The following is a 17177-nucleotide window of genomic DNA, read 5'->3' as shown; positions in this document are numbered from 1 at the left end:
GGGGCTTTCCAGCTCGACAGCTTTACAGTTTTGGAGCGGTTAAAAAAAAAAAACTTCAAGGTCCTCCCACAGCAGCAGCTACCTACCCCAGCGTGGTACTAGCTCCTCCTGCCCCGGCGCACTGGCCGCAGCGCGCGTGCGCAAAGGGCTCCGGGGCGCGCCGCCTCCGCGCCCGGCCCCGCCCGCGCCCAATCCTAAGCAGGCCCGGGAGGAGCCGGAGGGCGTGTGCGTGTCCGGCCGGCTGACCATTGTCCCTCCACCTGCTCCCTAGCAGGGCTCTCCTTGCAGTCCCTCGCCGTCTCTCCTCTCCCCTCCTCCCCGGCTCTGGTCCCAACAACCTAGCAGAGCCCGGGAGGAGGGGAGAAGCCCTCCAGCGTGACGCCCTCGGGGCCCCCGGCTCCTCCGGAGTCTGCCCGCCCCGAGGGGCGTGAGGAGGAGGCGGGGCTGCGGACTTCGGACTCCAGCCACACACCGCCTCCTGCGCGGAGTCCTAGCCCGCAGCCGGGTCAGTCGCTGAGGGAGCCATGTGGGCGCTGCTGGGGCTTAGGCCCGAGGTGCAGGACACCTGCACCTCGCTGGGACTGATGTTGGCGGTGGTGCTGTTCATGGGGCTGGCCCGCGTGATCGCCCGGCAGCGGCTGCACAGGCCCGTGGCCCACGCCTTCGTCTTGGAGTTTATAGCCACTTTCCAGCTCTGCTGCTGCACCCATGAGCTGCAATTGCTGAGCGAGCAGGACCCCGTGCACCCCACCTGGACGCTGACGCTAATCTACTTCTTCTCGTTGGTGCATGGCCTGACTTTGGTGGGCACCTCCAGCAACCCGTGCGGAGTGATGATGCAGATGATGCTGGGGGACATGTCCCCCGAGATGGGTGCGATGAGGCTGTTGGCTCAGCTGGTTAGTGCCCTATGCAGCAGGTACTGCGTAGGCGTCCTGTGGAGTTTGAATCTGACCAAGTATCACGTCAGTGAAAGGAGCTTCGCTTGCAAGAATCCTATCCAAGTGGACTTGCCCAAAGCAGTAATCACAGAAGCCATCTGCTCCTTTATCTTCCACAGCGCTTTGCTGCACTTCCAGGAGGTCCGAACCAAACTTCGTATCCACTTGCTGGCTGCACTCATCACCTTTTTGGTCTATGCAGGTTTGTCATTCCCACAAAACACTTGGCACGTCTAGAGCCTCTATGATCTGAGGCTCTAAGTTCTTTATCAAATACATCTGAAACCCCTACGCCACTGAGATGCAAATATAGATATCCCCGTTATTCTAATAACAATTTTGCAGCCCAGTCTCAACCAATCGGGCCCACATATAGATCCATCATTTAATGCTTTTTTTTTTTTTGAGACAGAGTCTCACTGTTGTCCTCTGTAGAGTGCTGTACTGTCGCAGCTCACAGCAACCTCAAACTCTTGGGCTTAAGCAATTCTCTTGCCTCAGCCTCCCAAGTAGTTGGGACAGTATAGGCACCTGCCACAACGCCCGGCTATTTTTTATTGCAGTTGTCATTGTTATGTAGTTGGCCCGGCCCTGGCCGGGTTCCAGCCCACTAGTCTCCATGTGTGTGGCTGAAGAAAGGAACCACTTCTTTGCTGAAACTGAGACACTGCCCAGGGTTCAGATATCCTGCAAAGGGATTGTTTTAATGGTAGAGAGGGAAGATAACTTATTAACTACCTCTTCAAGGTGGTATAGATCCTTTCTGATACTCACTGAAAAATGATCCTGCTTTCAAGTTAAAACACAAGGTACACGATCGGTTAGTAAAAATGGGGAGTATAAAGTCTTTAGTTCCCATTTCTTATTTCTATAAATTACTTAGTTATTTATTATTTCCTTAATAATTCACTCTGAGTAATAAATGATCTTTAAACAACCTATCAAAGACATGTTTAAATGAAAACTTGCTTGAAATTAAAGAAACTTTTTATTTTATTACTTTTTTTTTTGAGACGGAGTCTCACTATGTTGCCCTGGGTAGAGTGCCATAGTGTCACAGCTCGCAGCAACCTCAAACTCTTGGGCTTAAGCGATTCTCTTGCCTCAGCCTCCCAAGTAGCTGGAACTACAGGTGCCCACCACAATGCCCAGCTATTTTTTTGTTGTTGTTGTCATTGTTTAGCAGGCCCAGGCCAAATACAAACCCCCTAGCCCTAGTGTATGTGGCTGGCGCCCTAACCACTTAGCTATGGGCGCCAAGTCTAAAGATACTTTTTAAAAACAACCCTTGAAAGCTGTCTATTTATCTTGATAGATTTTAGATGCAGTAATCTAAAGGGGAGGAATCCATTAAGTGTTTAATGATGAATCATTTAAAATTATTACAGTCGAGTATCTTTCTTAGGACTGTATCAAAATTATAAACATTTTGGAGGCAAGAATATAATGAAGGAAATTTGTAGTAATCATCTATCTTTTGCTTATTAAAAGTCTAAAAAACTATGAGTAGAAGGAAACCTCAAGATTAAGGACTCCTAGACATACATGCTTGACCTAGGGCAAAAACAAAAGCCTTTCCAATTGAGTTTGCCTTTTTTAAATCTAGTACCTTTTTTTTTGTAGGTTGACACAGATGGAAATAAATGTTTTTTTTTGTTTGTTGGTTTGGGGGTTTTTTTTGCAGTTTTTGGCTGGGGCCAGGTTTGGAACCCACCACCTCTGGTATATGGGGCCATTGCCCTACTCCTTGAGCCACAGATGCCACCCAGATGGAAATAAATGGTATAAAAGGGTGAATACATGAATATTTGAAGGATTGGTGAATAGTTGCTTATTTATTAAACTTTTAGCTTTTGACTAATGTAGAAACATCCCTAGTGTGTGAACAGAACTGCCCCTGGAAAAAAGTTGTGCCACAGTTTAGCTCTGTGTTTGTACAATTAAAAGCAGTAGAAATTTAATAGATTTTTTTTAATTAATAAAACATAACTACAGATCTTTCAGTCCCCATGTTCCTCTTTCCTCTCAGTGATCTTGAAGTTGATATTCTGTCTACTTTTATACCTTTAATACACATTTATGATTCTATAAATAATAATGTAATATTAGCCATTCTTACTTTATAATTGACAAAGATTTTGAGAGAAGAGAAATGAGATAATATTTGAAGTTATAAATACCTGCATAAGGAAAGTTAGTGGAAAGAATTTATAACACATCAATTTAAGTATCCAAAATGCTTTTTTTTTTTTTTTGAAATTAGAGTACTAATTCATGGGAGAAGGGAAGAACAGTGGTTCTTAGCCTTCTCTCTACATTAAAATCACCTGTGGAACTTTTTAAACACACCTGTTCCAGGTGCAGAGATTAAAATTTAATGACTCTGGGAAGGAGCCTACACAGTGAGTGGTGTATTTTAAAGTTCCCAGATGACCCCATTATTAAACAAACCTAGCTCTGTGCTGTCTAATTCAGTAGCTATTTTGATTTACCTTAATTGAAATTAAAGATTCAGTTCTTCATTCACAACAGCCGCATTTCAAGTGGGTCACTAGTCAAATTGTACTATAGCTAGTGGCTATGGTAATGGACAGTACTGGAAGCTGTTTATAGGGATCGAACCAAATGGACAATGATTGATTGATACTAGTTACAGAAATTCATAATGTATTATGATCCTCCTTTTTGTTTTCTTTTCTGCCAATGTAGGGATAAGAATATTCACTGGGCACCTGTTATAGGTCAAACATTTTGCTAGAAATTTATATTAAATTTAAATTATTAAGCCTGCGTTAAACAGGTTTTCTAATTTTAAGACTTCACAGAGTCTTTATTATGTTACTATATATTGTGAAACTCCAAGAGGAGGATTTGGCCCACCATTTTTCAAACTTATGAGATCCTTTTGTCTAGGAGTGTGTAACAAAAGAGAACATACTCTAAGAAATGCTGCACTAAACCCTATCATTCCCCATTATTTTCTATGGATATAAGTCATAAATTTGAATCAGAGTTGTTCTACATAAATGGACTGTCCCGGGACTAGTTAAGCATTTGTCCCGTAAGCAGAGGCAAGGCTTTTGTGCTAAAGATTTAAGAATGAGCTTGAGCAACAGTGAGACCCCATCTCTACAAAAAAATAGAAAAATCAGCCTTTGTGGGTTTGAGAGATGTGGTGTCACATGCCTGTGGTCCCAGCTACTCAGGAGGCTAAGGCAGGAGGCCCAGGAGTCTGAGGTTGCAGTGAGCTACTGTGTTTCCCTGAAAATAAGACACTGTCTTATATTTATTTTTTCTCAAGAAGACACACTAGGCTTATTTTCGGGGATATCTTATTTTTATTAAGTATAATACAACAATCTACATTTATTCAAATACAGTTAAGTCATCTTCTTCTGGAACCTGACAGGGGGAGCCAACCTTGTGGGTGGGGCTGGAGCTAGTGATGTGTGAACTCCTTTTCCCCTAGCTGTTTGCATATGCACAATAGGATGCCTGCAACTGGGTTCCCACACACGCATGTGCAAACAGCTCGGAGAAAGGAGCTGTGGCAGATAAAAGGTATTCTAGTCTTCCAGATACGCTGCATAGCCACACTCATCACTAGGTCTTATTATCAGGGTAGGGCTTATATTTAACAAATGCATAGAAATCCTGCTAGGGCTTATTTTTTGGGTAGGTCTTATTTTGGGGGAAATATGGTATGACCATCCCACTGCACTCTATCTAGCCTGGGTACAGAGTGAGCACCTGTCTTTTGAAAAAAAAAAAAGGCAGTGGTGAGGGGAGGAAGGAGAGGCAGGGGAAAAGCTGGCTAGGTCAGGCATCATTGCAAGTTATGGTATTTTGATATGCCTTTCTTAAATTTCCAAGGTACCACAAGTATGGGTTTCACAAAGTTCCATGTTATAAAATTTCTCTAATCATTTATACTTAGAGAGTACTCAGAAGTGACCAATACAGGTCACATCAAAATAATTGATTATGCACAGAATGTAACTGTCCAGCAACATAGCCACAGGCTGCTAGGATGACCAAATGTCTGATTGTGTGTTTATTGATTTAGCACCTCGAATTTTGACATGCACATGGAGGCCTCGAGATATCGTTACCACTTACATATTTATTAGCTTCCCTAATAATGTTTGGTTTTGTTTTTTTTTTTTTTTTGAGACAGTCTCAAGCTGTTACCCTTGGTAGAGTGCTGTGGTATCACAGCTCAAAGCAACCTCAAACTCTTGGGCTTAAACGATTCTCTTACCTCACCCTCCCCAGTAGCTGGGACTACAGGAGCCTTCCACAATGCCCGACTATTTTTTAGTTGTAGTTGTCATTGTTGTTTAGCTGTCCTGGGTGGGGTTCAAACCCGCCACCTTTGGTGTATGTGGCTGACACTGGAACAACTGTGCTATAGGTGCCAAACCCCTAATAATGTTTTTTATTTTTTTTATTTTTTATTTTTTTTGAGACAGAGTCTCGCTTCGTTGCCCTCGGTAGAGTGCCGTGGCATCACACAGCTCACAGAACCTCCAGCTCCTGGGCTTAGGCAATTCTCTTGCCTCAGTCTCCCGAGTAGCTGGGACTACAGGCACCTGCCACAACGCCTGGCTATTTTCTTTTGTTGCAGTTTGGCCGGGGCAGCATTTGAACCTGCCACCCGCAGCATATGGGGCTGGCACCCTACCCACTGAGCCACATACACCTGAGTGGGTGGGTTCAAACCCAGCCCAGGCCTGCCAAACAACAATGAAACTACAACCAGAAAATAGCCAGGCATTGTTTTTTGGGAGGTACTACATGGGAGGTTGAGGCAAGAGAATTGCTTAAGCCTAAGAGTTTGAGGTTGCTATGAGCTGTGATGGTGTGGCACTCTACTGAGGGCAGCATAGTGAGACTCTGTCTCCAAAAAAAAAAAAAAAAAAGCTATGTGATTTATCAGCATATTAGAGCTATAAACTATTAATGCAAATTTCAAGCAAATCTTCCTTAATTGGGTGTTGAAAGAATTTAGTTCAATGAACAGCATAAGAGAAAGCTGCATTTTTATACATAGATTATGAAAAAAAAATCTGTCATTTTACAAATAGAAGTTGTCTTTATTACTGTATTGTTTCTTTGCAGAATTATTTATTTATTTAGAGACAGAGTCTCACTCTGTCACCTTGGGTAGAGTGCCATGGAGTCATAGCTTACAGTGATCCCAAACTCTTGGGCTTAAGAGCTCTCCTTGCCTCAGCCTCCCAAGTAGCTGGCACTACAGGCTTCTGCCACAATGCCCAGCTAATTTTTCTATTTTTTTTTTGCAGTTTCTGGCCAGGGCTGGGTTTGAACCTGCCACCTCTGACGTATGGGGCCAGCACCCTACTCCTTTGAACCACAGGTGCCGCCCTAATTTTTCTATTTTTAATAGAGATGGGGTCTCACTCTTGCTTAGCCTGGTCTCAGACTTATGTGCTCAAGCAGTCCACCTGCCTCAGCCTCCTAGAATGCTAGTATTAACAAGTACAAGCCACTGTGCCTGGCCCTTGGTAGAATTTAAAATTTTACAGTTTTCTGATATAATGACCTGTCCTATTTTGCCAGTTGTTAAACTTTGATTGAGTACAGAGACCAAATTTGTTTTATTCATCATAATGTATGACCATCATAGTATCATCTGGTACAAAGCAATCAGTATTTTTAAAATGAGTGAATGAACTAGCAAATAGTCTACTTTAAAAAATTATAACAAAAGAAATAATATATATCTGGGTATTCATATTTTATATCTGAGGGCTTCATGTTTTAGAAGACTTCTTTTTTTTTTTTGAGACAGTCTCACTCTGTTGCTCTGGGTAGAGTACTATGCCATCACAGCTCACAGCAACCTCATACTCTTGGTTGGACTGAACAGCGCCTCCTGCCTCAGCCTCCTAAGTAGCTGGGACTACAGGCAACCACCACAACACCCAGCTAGTTTTCCTATTTTTTAGTAGAGACAGAGTCCCATTTTTACCTGAGCTCAAACAATGCACCGGCTTTGGCCTCCCAGAGCGCTAGGATTACAGGAATGAGCCACCATGCCCAGCCTACAAAAATGTATTTTAGTCTAATACATTATCTGATTAGATGTGGAACTTAGCCTTTGGGTGTGGTCACTTCCCCAAATTCATGCTGTCCTCTAACTCTTGGCCGTCAGCCAGCTGGATCGCCCAGTTTTACCTCTGCTTTAATATGCGCTGTCTCCCCTTCAACTGTCAATAAATAGTCATTTTTTTTGGTAAGCCATTTTCTGATATTTCTGTGCCTGCTGATTTTAAATATGTTCTCTTTGTAAAAAACAGAAACACTGAAGTGCCTTTTGACTGCCACTTTCCTTGTCTAGCTCCTTTCCTGCTCTGCCTCCTTTTCCCACCAGAGTGACCCTTCCTGGGTGTCGTGTGTCCTTCCAAACTCCTTTTATGTGCATTTATCATAATTCAGATAAGACCCCAAAGAAATGATGTTACAAGATATAGAGTGAACATGAAGTTCGTGTGCAATTTAAAATAGTTTAACAAAGGCTTGGCTCAGCGGCTAGGGTGCCAGCCACATACACCAGAGCTGGTGGGTTCGAATCCAGCTCGGGCCTGCCAAACAACAATGACAACTACAACCAAAAAATAGCTGGGTGTTGTGGTGGGCACTTGTATTCCCAGCTACTTGGGAGGCTGAGGCAAGAGAACCACTTAAGCCCAAGAGTTAAAAGTTGCTGTGAGTTGTGTTGCCACAGCACTCTACCAAGGGTGACAGCTTGAGGCTCTGTCTCCAAAAAAAAAAAAAATAGTTTAACAGGCTTGGCACCTGTAGCTAAAGCGGCTAAGGCACCAGAGCTGGCGGGTTCAAATCCAGCTTGGGCCTGCCAAACAACAATGACAAGTACAACCTAAAACAGCCAGGCGTTGTGGCAGGCACCCTGCTACTTGGGAGGCTGAGGCAAGAGAATTGCTTAAGCCCAGGATTTGGAGGATGCTGTGAGCTGTGTGACGCCCCAGCACTCTACCGAGGGCGATAAAGTAAGACTCTGTCTCTACCAAAAAAAAAAAAAAGTATCATTCCTTATTCAGCAGACTTACTCCTCATATCCAAAAACTGGAACTAACTTTCAGATGTCCATTATCGAACAAGTGATTAAAGAAACTGTGAGGTAGTTGTGGAAACGGCGCTGTGTGTAGAGATAACAGACTGGAGGAAGCACCCAGACGTGGGTTATGACGTGGGTGATATAGGACAGATAAACAATTTGCTCTTCTTGGTGGTAGCTGTTCATTAATATATTGTGGAGGCCTAACTACTTTAGTAAAGAGATTTCTCTCATTATTTAAATATATGGCATGATACTCCAAAGTAATAATAAACTTGTTTATTTAACTATTTTCCTATGAATGGGCATTTAGGTTTTCTCCCATTCTTTGTTACTATAAACAACCTTATATTATATGTCGTCTTATATACAAATTACCAGTTTTTCTTTAGGACAGTGGTTCTCATCTGGGGACAATTTGGCCTCCCAGGGGACACTTGGTAACGCCTAGAGACTTTTTGGTTGTTATAATGTGGGGAGAGGGGTGTACCGGCATATAGGCCAGAGTGCTGCTAAACATCCCACTGAGCATAGGACAGCCCCCATAGCAAAGATTTATTCAGTATAACATGAAAGCCTAAGCCTTATTTGGGGCTTTTGTTAACACAGAACCCAGACCTCATAAGGATTTCTCTATCAGTTGACTATAGAGAAACTAAACCATCTATAACTAAACAATCCCCAAACTTAAAATTATAGTAACTTATTCTTCCTGATTCTGTGGGTTAGCTGGGCACTTCCTCTGAGATCAGTCACATAGATGGATTCATCTGGACAGTGGAGGAGATGGAAAAGCCAAGGCAGCCTCATGCTTATATCTGGCAGTTGGTGCCTCAGTTCTCCATGTGGCCTCTCATCCTCCAGCTAACTTGTATGCTCAGGGCATTCGTTGTTCCCAGAGAGCAAAAAGTGGAAGCTGATGGTTTCTTTGAGACTTGAACCTAGAATTCACACAGCATCACTCCTGCCACATTAAGAATTCATATAGGCTCAGCGCCTGTGGCTCAAGCGGCTAAGGCGCCAGCCACATACACCTAAGGTGGCGGGTTCGAATCCCCAGCCCGGGCCCGCCAAACAACAATGATGGCTGCAACCAAAAAAAAAAAAATGGCCGGGCGTCGTGGCGGGCGCCTGTAGTCCCAGCTACTTGGGAGGCTGAGGCAGGAGACTCGCTTGAGCCCAGGAGTTGGAGGTTGCTGTGAGCGTGATGCCATGGCACTCTACCCAGGGGGATAGCTTGAGGCTCCGTCTCAAAAAAAAAAAAAAAAAAAAAAAAGAATTCATATAGTGTCGCTTCTGCCACACTCTTGTCACTCCAAGTTGCAAAGCCAGCCTATATTCAAGAGGAGAGACTACCTCCTGCTGAGAGGAGCCACTTCCACCAAGTCACACTGGACAGATTGATGATGGGAGGATTAGAAGACAAGGGAGGTAAAGCAGTCTGAGTTTTAGTATGGCATAAGACTGACCTAATGGAAAGTCTTCAGTATACAACGGCCTAAAACACTGAAGTAAGTAAATTGAGGCAATGGTTCAGTCCATTTTTATTGATAAAAATGCCTGAAAGTCACAGGTCACTTGTATCTCATATTATATCATACTATAAGTATTTGTGCAAGTGTTTATCTTTCTGTCCACAGTGTCTAGTACATAGGAACTCAATATATTTCTTTATGTAATCAAACGGAAACAACCAGCTGCCAACCAAACAATTCTGTTGACCCTTGGCAATCACAGGTTTAACATTCCAGGATTTAACCATTCAAAAATGATTCTGAAGGTCCATGACATGTCATTTATGATTCCTGAAGCATGAATACAAATCCCTGTGAAGCTGGTGTGCTAGAATAATCTTGTAGCTATCAAGTGACCTTCATCTCAACACAGCACCATTGTTCATAGCCTATTCAAGTGTGAAATCTCATTAGTGAAAACATGTGAAAGGGTCACTGAATTTCCAATTTTACTGTACTGCATTTTATAAAGACAACATGCTATAGTGATGAATGTCAATTTAAAACTTGTGAAAATGTAGGATGCTATCTCTGTACCTGAGTAAAAAAGGAGAAGTGTGTGCCTAAACTTTCATTTGGGAAAACTTCTGGAAATACCATTGAATGCTTTTAGGGTGTACTTTGAAAAGTGAAGCCACAGCTCTGGTGAGTACTGTTGGATAGGCGTCCTCTGCCTTGCCTTACTTGCCGTGTGGCCCAACTATAAACTTCTAAGCCCCAAGTCAAAGAGATGCGCTGGGTGCAGAGCTAGAACATGAATCCTAAGACAGTCAACAGTTAAACTTTGTGCTTGTCTTTTATGGTTACTCATAGTCAACTTTATTTTTATTTTTGAAACCACTTTATTGAGATACAATTCACATACTATTCAGTCATTTTTTTTTTTTTTTTGAGACAGAGTCTTGCTCTGTCACCTCAGCTAGAGTGCAGTGGTATGAGCCTACCTGGACTCAAGTGATTCTCCTGCCTCAGCCTCCTAAGTAGCTGGGACAACAGGTGTGTGCCACTACCCAGTTCACAGTCACTTAAGAACTCTGTTGACAAGTAAAAGTGGAACCAATGATACTATGTAATGCTTTGATCACTGGTCCATTTTACTTTCTTTTTTTTTTTTTTGAGACAGAGCCTCAAGCTATCCCCCTGGGTAGAGTGCCGTGGCCTCACAGCTCACAGCAACCTCCAACTCCTGGGCTCAAGCGAGTCTCCTGCCTCCGCCTCCCAAGTAGCTGGGACCACAGGCGCCCGCCACAACACCTGGCTATTTTTTGGTTGCAGCCGTCATTGTTTGGCGGGTCCGGGCTGGGGATTCGAACCCGCCGCCTTAGGTGTACATGGCTGGCGCCTTAGCCGGTTGAGCTATAGGCGCCGAGCCCATTTTACTTTCTATTTTTGTTTTTTTGGAGACCAAGTCTCACTCTGTCACCCTACATAGAGTGTAGTCATCATAGCTCACAGCAACCTCAAACTCATGGGTTCAAGTGCTCCTCTTGCCTCAGCCTCCCAAGTCACTGGGACTACAGGGACCTGCCACAATGCCTGGCTAATTTTTCTATTTTTTGTAGAGATGGGGTCTCACTCTTGTTCAGGCTAGTCTTGAACTCCTGAACTCAAGCAATCCACCTGCCTCAGCCTCCCAGAGTACTAGGATTATAGGTATGAGCCACCAAACCTGGCCCGACTTTTTGTTTTTATTTAATTTTTTATTGAGACAGAGTCTTCATTTTGTCATACTTGATAGAGTACTGTGGTATCACAGCTCACAGCAACCTCAAATTCTTGGGCTCAAGCGATTCTCTTGCCTCAGCCTCCCTAGTAGCTGGGACTACAGGCGCCCGCCACAGCTTCTGGCTACTTTTTTGGTTTGTTTGGCAGGCCCCAGCTGGGTTTGAACCCACCTGCCTTGGAGCTTGTGGCCAGTGCCCTAACCACTGAGCCATGGGTGCTGGCCCAACTTTCTGTTTTTAATACAAAACTATGCTTATGCCCAAGAGGATCCTGGGGTACTCTGTGTTTTCATTTTAATTTTATTGTAATTCATTCACACTGATAAATATAAGCCAAATCTTCTATTTTATAAAAACTGTTAGGAATAATAATAAAACACACTAACATTCAGTGTACATTTTATAACATAGATAGGAAAAGCATTGGATTTAAACTCCAGTGTCCTTTCTCCTTTGTTTGGTACCTGGCATATTATAATCTGTTATCTATTATTATACTCTGTAATATGTCGGGTGATTCTGCAAAGGAAAAGCACAGAATAAGAATACTTCAATATCTAAAATAAAAGTCACATTATTAACCTATTTACTTCCAGCTATAAAAAAATCTTAAGATAAATCATTTGGAGTCACTCTGCTTAAAATGTATTACAGGAGGAAGTCTAACGGGAGCTGTATTTAATCCAGCTTTGGCACTTTCACTACATTTCATGTGTTTTGATGAAGCATTCTCTCAATTTTTTATAGTATATTGGCTGGCTCCCTCTTTAGGTAAGCATATTTTAATTTATTGTGTCTGAAAGATTGGGGTATCTTAAGATATGTTATGGAATGTCACTGTAAATGTCAATTTCCAAAGCCAAAATAGGCACAAAAAAGGAAAAGGTAGTTAACATGCCTGAAATAACATTTTATTCCTTTAAAACTGTTTTTATCTTCAAAGAAACAGTTTTCATTTTTTTTTTTTTATTGAGATAGTCTTCATTTTGTCACCCTTGATAGAGTACTGTCATGTCATAGCTCACAGCAACCTCCAATTCTTGGGCTCAAGCAACTGAGTGGGTTTGAGTCTGGCCTGGGTCTGCTAAGCAACTATGACAACTGCAACCAAAAGACAGTCGGGCATTGTGGCAGGCGCCTGTGGTCCCCTACTTGGAAGCCTGAGGCAAGAGAATCGCTTAAGCCCAAGAGTTTGAGGTTGCTGTGAGCTGTGATGCCACGGCATTCTACCCAGGGTGACAGCTTGAGACTCCACCTCAAAAAAAAAAAAAATCTCAGCTGCATGTAGTGGGCTCATGCCTACAATCCCAAATCTTTTCGGAACCTCATTTGCAGAGAAGATGTCTTGCCTCCTACCTGAGACACTTGAGGAGGCAAGACATCATCTCTCTAAAAATTTTTAAAAAAGGCTCGGTGCCTATGGCTCAAGTGGCTAAGGCATTAGCCACATACACCTAAGGTGGCAGGTTCAAATCCAGCCTGGGCCCGCCAAACAACAATGATGGCTGCAACCAAAAAATAGCCAGGCGTTGTGGTGGGCGCCTGTGATCCCAGCTACTTGGGAGGCTGAGGCAGGAGACTCGCTTGAGCCCAGGAGTTGGAGGTTGCTGTGAGCTATGATGCCATGGCACTCTACCCAGGGGGATAGCTTGAGGCTGTCTCAAAAATTAAAAAAAAAGAAAAAAATTAGCTGGCATGGCAGCAGATGCCTGTAGTCCCAGCTATTAGGGAGGCTAAAGCAGGAGGATTGCTTGAGCCCAACTCAGCTTATTTATTTGTAGAGGTGGAATCTGGCTATGTTACCCAGGTTGTTCTCAAAGTCCTGGCCTCAAGCTATTCTCCTGCCTTGGCCTCCCAAAGCACTGGGATTACATGTAGGAGCTGCCACTCTTGGCTCAGACTCATCTTTTAAAAACATAATTTCAAATATGCACATGACAATTCATTTTTGCCAGGTGCAGTGGCTTACTTACACCTATGATCCCAGCAATGTGAAAGCTGAAGTGAAAGGATTCCTCTAGCCCAGAAGCTCAAGGCTGCTATGAGCCATGAACACATCCTGCCACTAAAACACAAACATAACAAGACCTTAACTCTTAAAAAAAAATACCAAAAACCATTTTTTTTGAGACAGAGTCCCAAGCTGTCAGTGCTGTGGCGTCATAGCTCACAGCAACCCCCAACTCTTGGGCTCAGGTAATCCTCTTGCCTCGGTTTTTTTTATTTTTAGTAGAGACAGGGTCTCGCTTTTGCTCAGGCTGGTCTTGAACTCCTAAGCTCAAGCAATCCACCCACCTTGGCCTCCCAGAGTACTAGGATTACAGGTGTGAGTCACCATGTGCAGCCCCCAAAACTACTTTTTAAAAACTTTTTATTGGCTGGGTATGGTGGCTCATGACTATAATCCTAGCTCTTGGGAGGCTGACGCAAGCATATTATCTGAGCTCACAGGTTTGAGACAAGCCTGAGCCAGAGCTCTTCTCTAAAAATAATAGCTGGGCACTGTGGTGGGCACCTGTAGTCCCAGCTACTCGGGAGGCTGAGGCAAGAGAATCGCTTGAGCCCAAGAGTTGGAGGTTGCTGTGAGCTATGACGCCACTCTACTGAGGGTGACAAAATGAGACTGTCAAAAAAAAATAATAAACTTTTTATTATATTTAAGATTTGAAATTATAGCATTGGCTAAGATTTTATTTTAAATATTTTGCTTGACACATTTCTAAAAGCTATTAATGGTTTGAGATTAATGAAAAGAGAAGGGAGGGCTCGGCGCCTGACAGGTTTGAATCCAGCCTGGGTCCGCCAAATAATAATGACAGCTGCAACCAAAAAATAGCAGAGCGTTGTGGTTGGCACCTGTAATCCCAACTACTTGGGAGGTGGAAGCAGGAAAATCGCTTGAGCCAGGAGTTGGAGGTTGCTGTGAGCTATGATGCCATGGCACCCTACCCAGGGCCGACAGCTTGAGGCTCTGTCTCAAAAAATAAAAATAAAATAATTTAGAAAAAAAAAAGAAAAGAAAAGGGAGAAAGTAAATCTAATATACTCTTCTTACTTAAGGATTCCAAATGAAACTCAGTGATTTCAATTGCTTTATTCTCTGAGGGAGGGAGAGCGCTGCCATTCTAAAGAGAAGCAGATGAAGACTCAACTCCAGGGTTTCTCACCAAGAAAATCAGTAACACAGCCAGGATTAAAACCATAAATCTTTGGACTTTATCCTTTCAGTTCATTGTTTAGATCCTACTGGTTTTACTTAAGTACATAATGTTTTTGAACATTTATGGTTGAAGAAAAATGTGAGACTATTAGATTAAAAAATGTTTCATGTTGGCTCGGCGCCTGTGGCTCAAGCGGCTAAGGCGCCAGCCACATACACCTAAGGTGGCGGGTTTGAATCCCCAGCCCGGACCCACCAAACAACAATGACGGCTGCAACCAAAAAATGGCCAGGCGTTGTGGCGGGCGCCTGTAGTCCCAGCTACTTGGGAGGCTGAGGCAGGAGACTCGCTTGAGCCCAGGAGTTGGAGGTTGCTGTGAGCGTGATGCCATGGCACTCTACCCAGGGGGGATAGCTTGAGGCTCCGTCTCAAAAAAAAAAAAATGTTTCATGTTGATGTAGTTAATTCTTTGAGAATAGCTTTCCGTAACTCTAGGTATGTAATTGTATACAATCTTTAATTATACCCACCTAGTGGTTATGAACTTCCTTAAAAATTGTTTTGTTTTAATTTTACTGTATTTTGTCTTTCAGGTGTATTGTTGATGATTTTGATGTTCAGCTTTTTCCTTCCATGGCTGCATAACAATCAGGCAATTAATAAAAAGGAATAACTATTCCAAAAGACTCAGACTAGGTTACATGACAGTCAAGATGGATGTGATAAGGATTTTATCACCTCATATTCAAAACGCTGCACTGGATTATCAATGTTAACTTCCTTTGAGGAAGCTGCCTTACAGTTTTCATCACTGAGACTTAAAAAAAATTACTGTGAAAACGACGTATCCTATATTTCTCAGTTAAGACTTGTTCTTTTGAGTGATGTATTAAATGCTGCTAGAGAAGACTCATTAAACATAAATCTCAAGTGACAACTGTTAACTTTGATGAAAAACAAGAGTATAGGGTGAGAAGGGAAGGGAAGGTGATGGGAGAACCAAAGAAATTGTGTATCAAGTGTCACCTCAATGAACAGCATTTTTAACCACAGGACACCCAGTCAAGCTTACAGAACTGTGGAGAGGATACTTTTCAGGCACTATACACAGTGATACCATCAGCAGTGTCACCTTTCAATAGGAAAGTTGCTTTTGGAAGTAGATTATGTATCCACTCATAGTGAAGGGGTTTCCTAAATTTTAAGCATTTTATAATCTAATAACCTAAAATATTTTCTCTAAACAGACAAGCTCACTAGCTTCAGGCAAGTTATCTTTTATAAACTATATTAAAACAAAGCACCCACACAGTCAATATTTAGGCTTTTCACATTCTCATTTGATCCTAACAGCTACCTTGTGAAGTAGGTAGGACATGCATTTTTAATCTCCATTTTACAGATAAGGAAACTAAGTCTAGAGGAGATTGCTGCCCTGCTTCAGGTCACAAAGAGCCAATACCACCTTTAAATTTTACAACAATCCAAAAACTCTTCTTGGTTTGACTATTACTGAAGAAAATTGAAGGTTCTGAAGAAACATTAAATACTTGATAATAATGCAATTTAGGAATTTAGTAATTAACTGGTATTTTCTGAGGTTTAAAGAACCTCCACATTGGCTTGGTGCCCTTAGCATAGTGGTTAAGGTACCAGCCACATGCACTGAGGTTGGTGGGTTTGAGCCCAGCCTGGGCCAGCCAAACAATGACAACTGCGACAAGAAAATAGCTGGGCACTCTGGCGGGCTCCTGCAGTTCCAGCTACTTGGAGGCTAAGGCAAGAGACTGGCTTAAGCCCAAGAGTATGAGGTTGCTATGAGCTGTGACGCCACGGCACTCTTCCGAGAGCAACATGGTGAAACTCTGTCTCAAAAAAAAAAAAAAGAGAAAAGATCCTTCATATTTTACTCTATTAGAAGCTTTCTTTTATTGTGTTAGTTCTAATTTTTACTGAAAGTTCAGGCAAAAGGCCTGGCAAGGCAAGAGCTTTTGAATTCGAGATCACCCTGAGCAAGACCCTGTCTCTACTAAAAATAAAAAAACTGAGGCAAGAGGATCGCTTAAGCCTAAGAGTTGGAGGTTGCTGTAAGCTATGACGCCATGGCACTCTACCCAGGGTGACAGCTTGAAACTCTGTCTCAGAAAAAAAAAAAAGTTCAGGCAATAGAGCTCAGGCTCTGTAGTCTCAGCACTTTGAGAGGCTCAAGTAGGATGATCAGTTGAGGCCAAAGGTTCAAGACAGCCTGGGTAACACAGTAAGACCTCATTTCAAAAAAAAAGAAAAAAGGAAAAATATTACCTGACTGTCATGGTTTATGCCTTATAGACCCAGATACTCGAGAAGCTAAGGCAGGAAGATCACATAAGCCCAGGAGTTTGAGGCTGCAGTGAGCCATGATAGTTGTACCACTACATTCCACCCTAATCAAACCCATTTCTTTCTTTTTTTGAGACAGAGTCTCACTATGTCACCCTGGGTAGAGTGCTGTGGCATCACAGCTCACAACAAACTCCAACTCTTCAGTTTAAGCCATTCTCTTGCCTTAGCCTCCCAAGCAGCTGGGACCACAGGGCGCCCACCACAACACCCGGCTATTTTTTTATTGCACTTGTCATTATTGTCCAGTTGGCCTGAGCTGCTTTTGAACCCGCCAGCCTTGGTCATGTGGCTGGCGCTGTAACCACTGTGCCACAGGCACCAAGCCAAAGCCCATTTCTTTAAAAAAAAAAAAA

General features: G+C 42.9%; 1 protein-coding gene across 1 annotated transcript; it reads left to right on the top strand.

Annotated features, from left to right (window-relative positions):
• Positions 1-217: 217 nt before the first annotated feature.
• On the top strand, positions 218-15376 carry AQP11 (aquaporin 11). Its single transcript, XM_003780872.2, has 3 exons — positions 218-1143; positions 11936-12052; positions 15036-15376. Exons 1-3 carry the CDS (start codon positions 525-527, stop codon positions 15113-15115), a joined length of 816 nt encoding a protein of 271 aa, XP_003780920.1. The 5' UTR covers positions 218-524; the 3' UTR covers positions 15116-15376.
• Positions 15377-17177: the final 1801 nt, after the last annotated feature.

The sequence above is a fragment of the Otolemur garnettii genome, unplaced genomic scaffold, assembly GCF_000181295.1.
Source record: "Otolemur garnettii isolate 467f Iridium unplaced genomic scaffold, OtoGar3 scaffold00001, whole genome shotgun sequence".
NCBI lineage: Eukaryota > Metazoa > Chordata > Mammalia > Primates > Galagidae > Otolemur > Otolemur garnettii.
The sequence above is the reverse complement of the archived record's forward strand: the minus strand, read 5'-3'. Positions and strand labels throughout refer to the sequence as shown.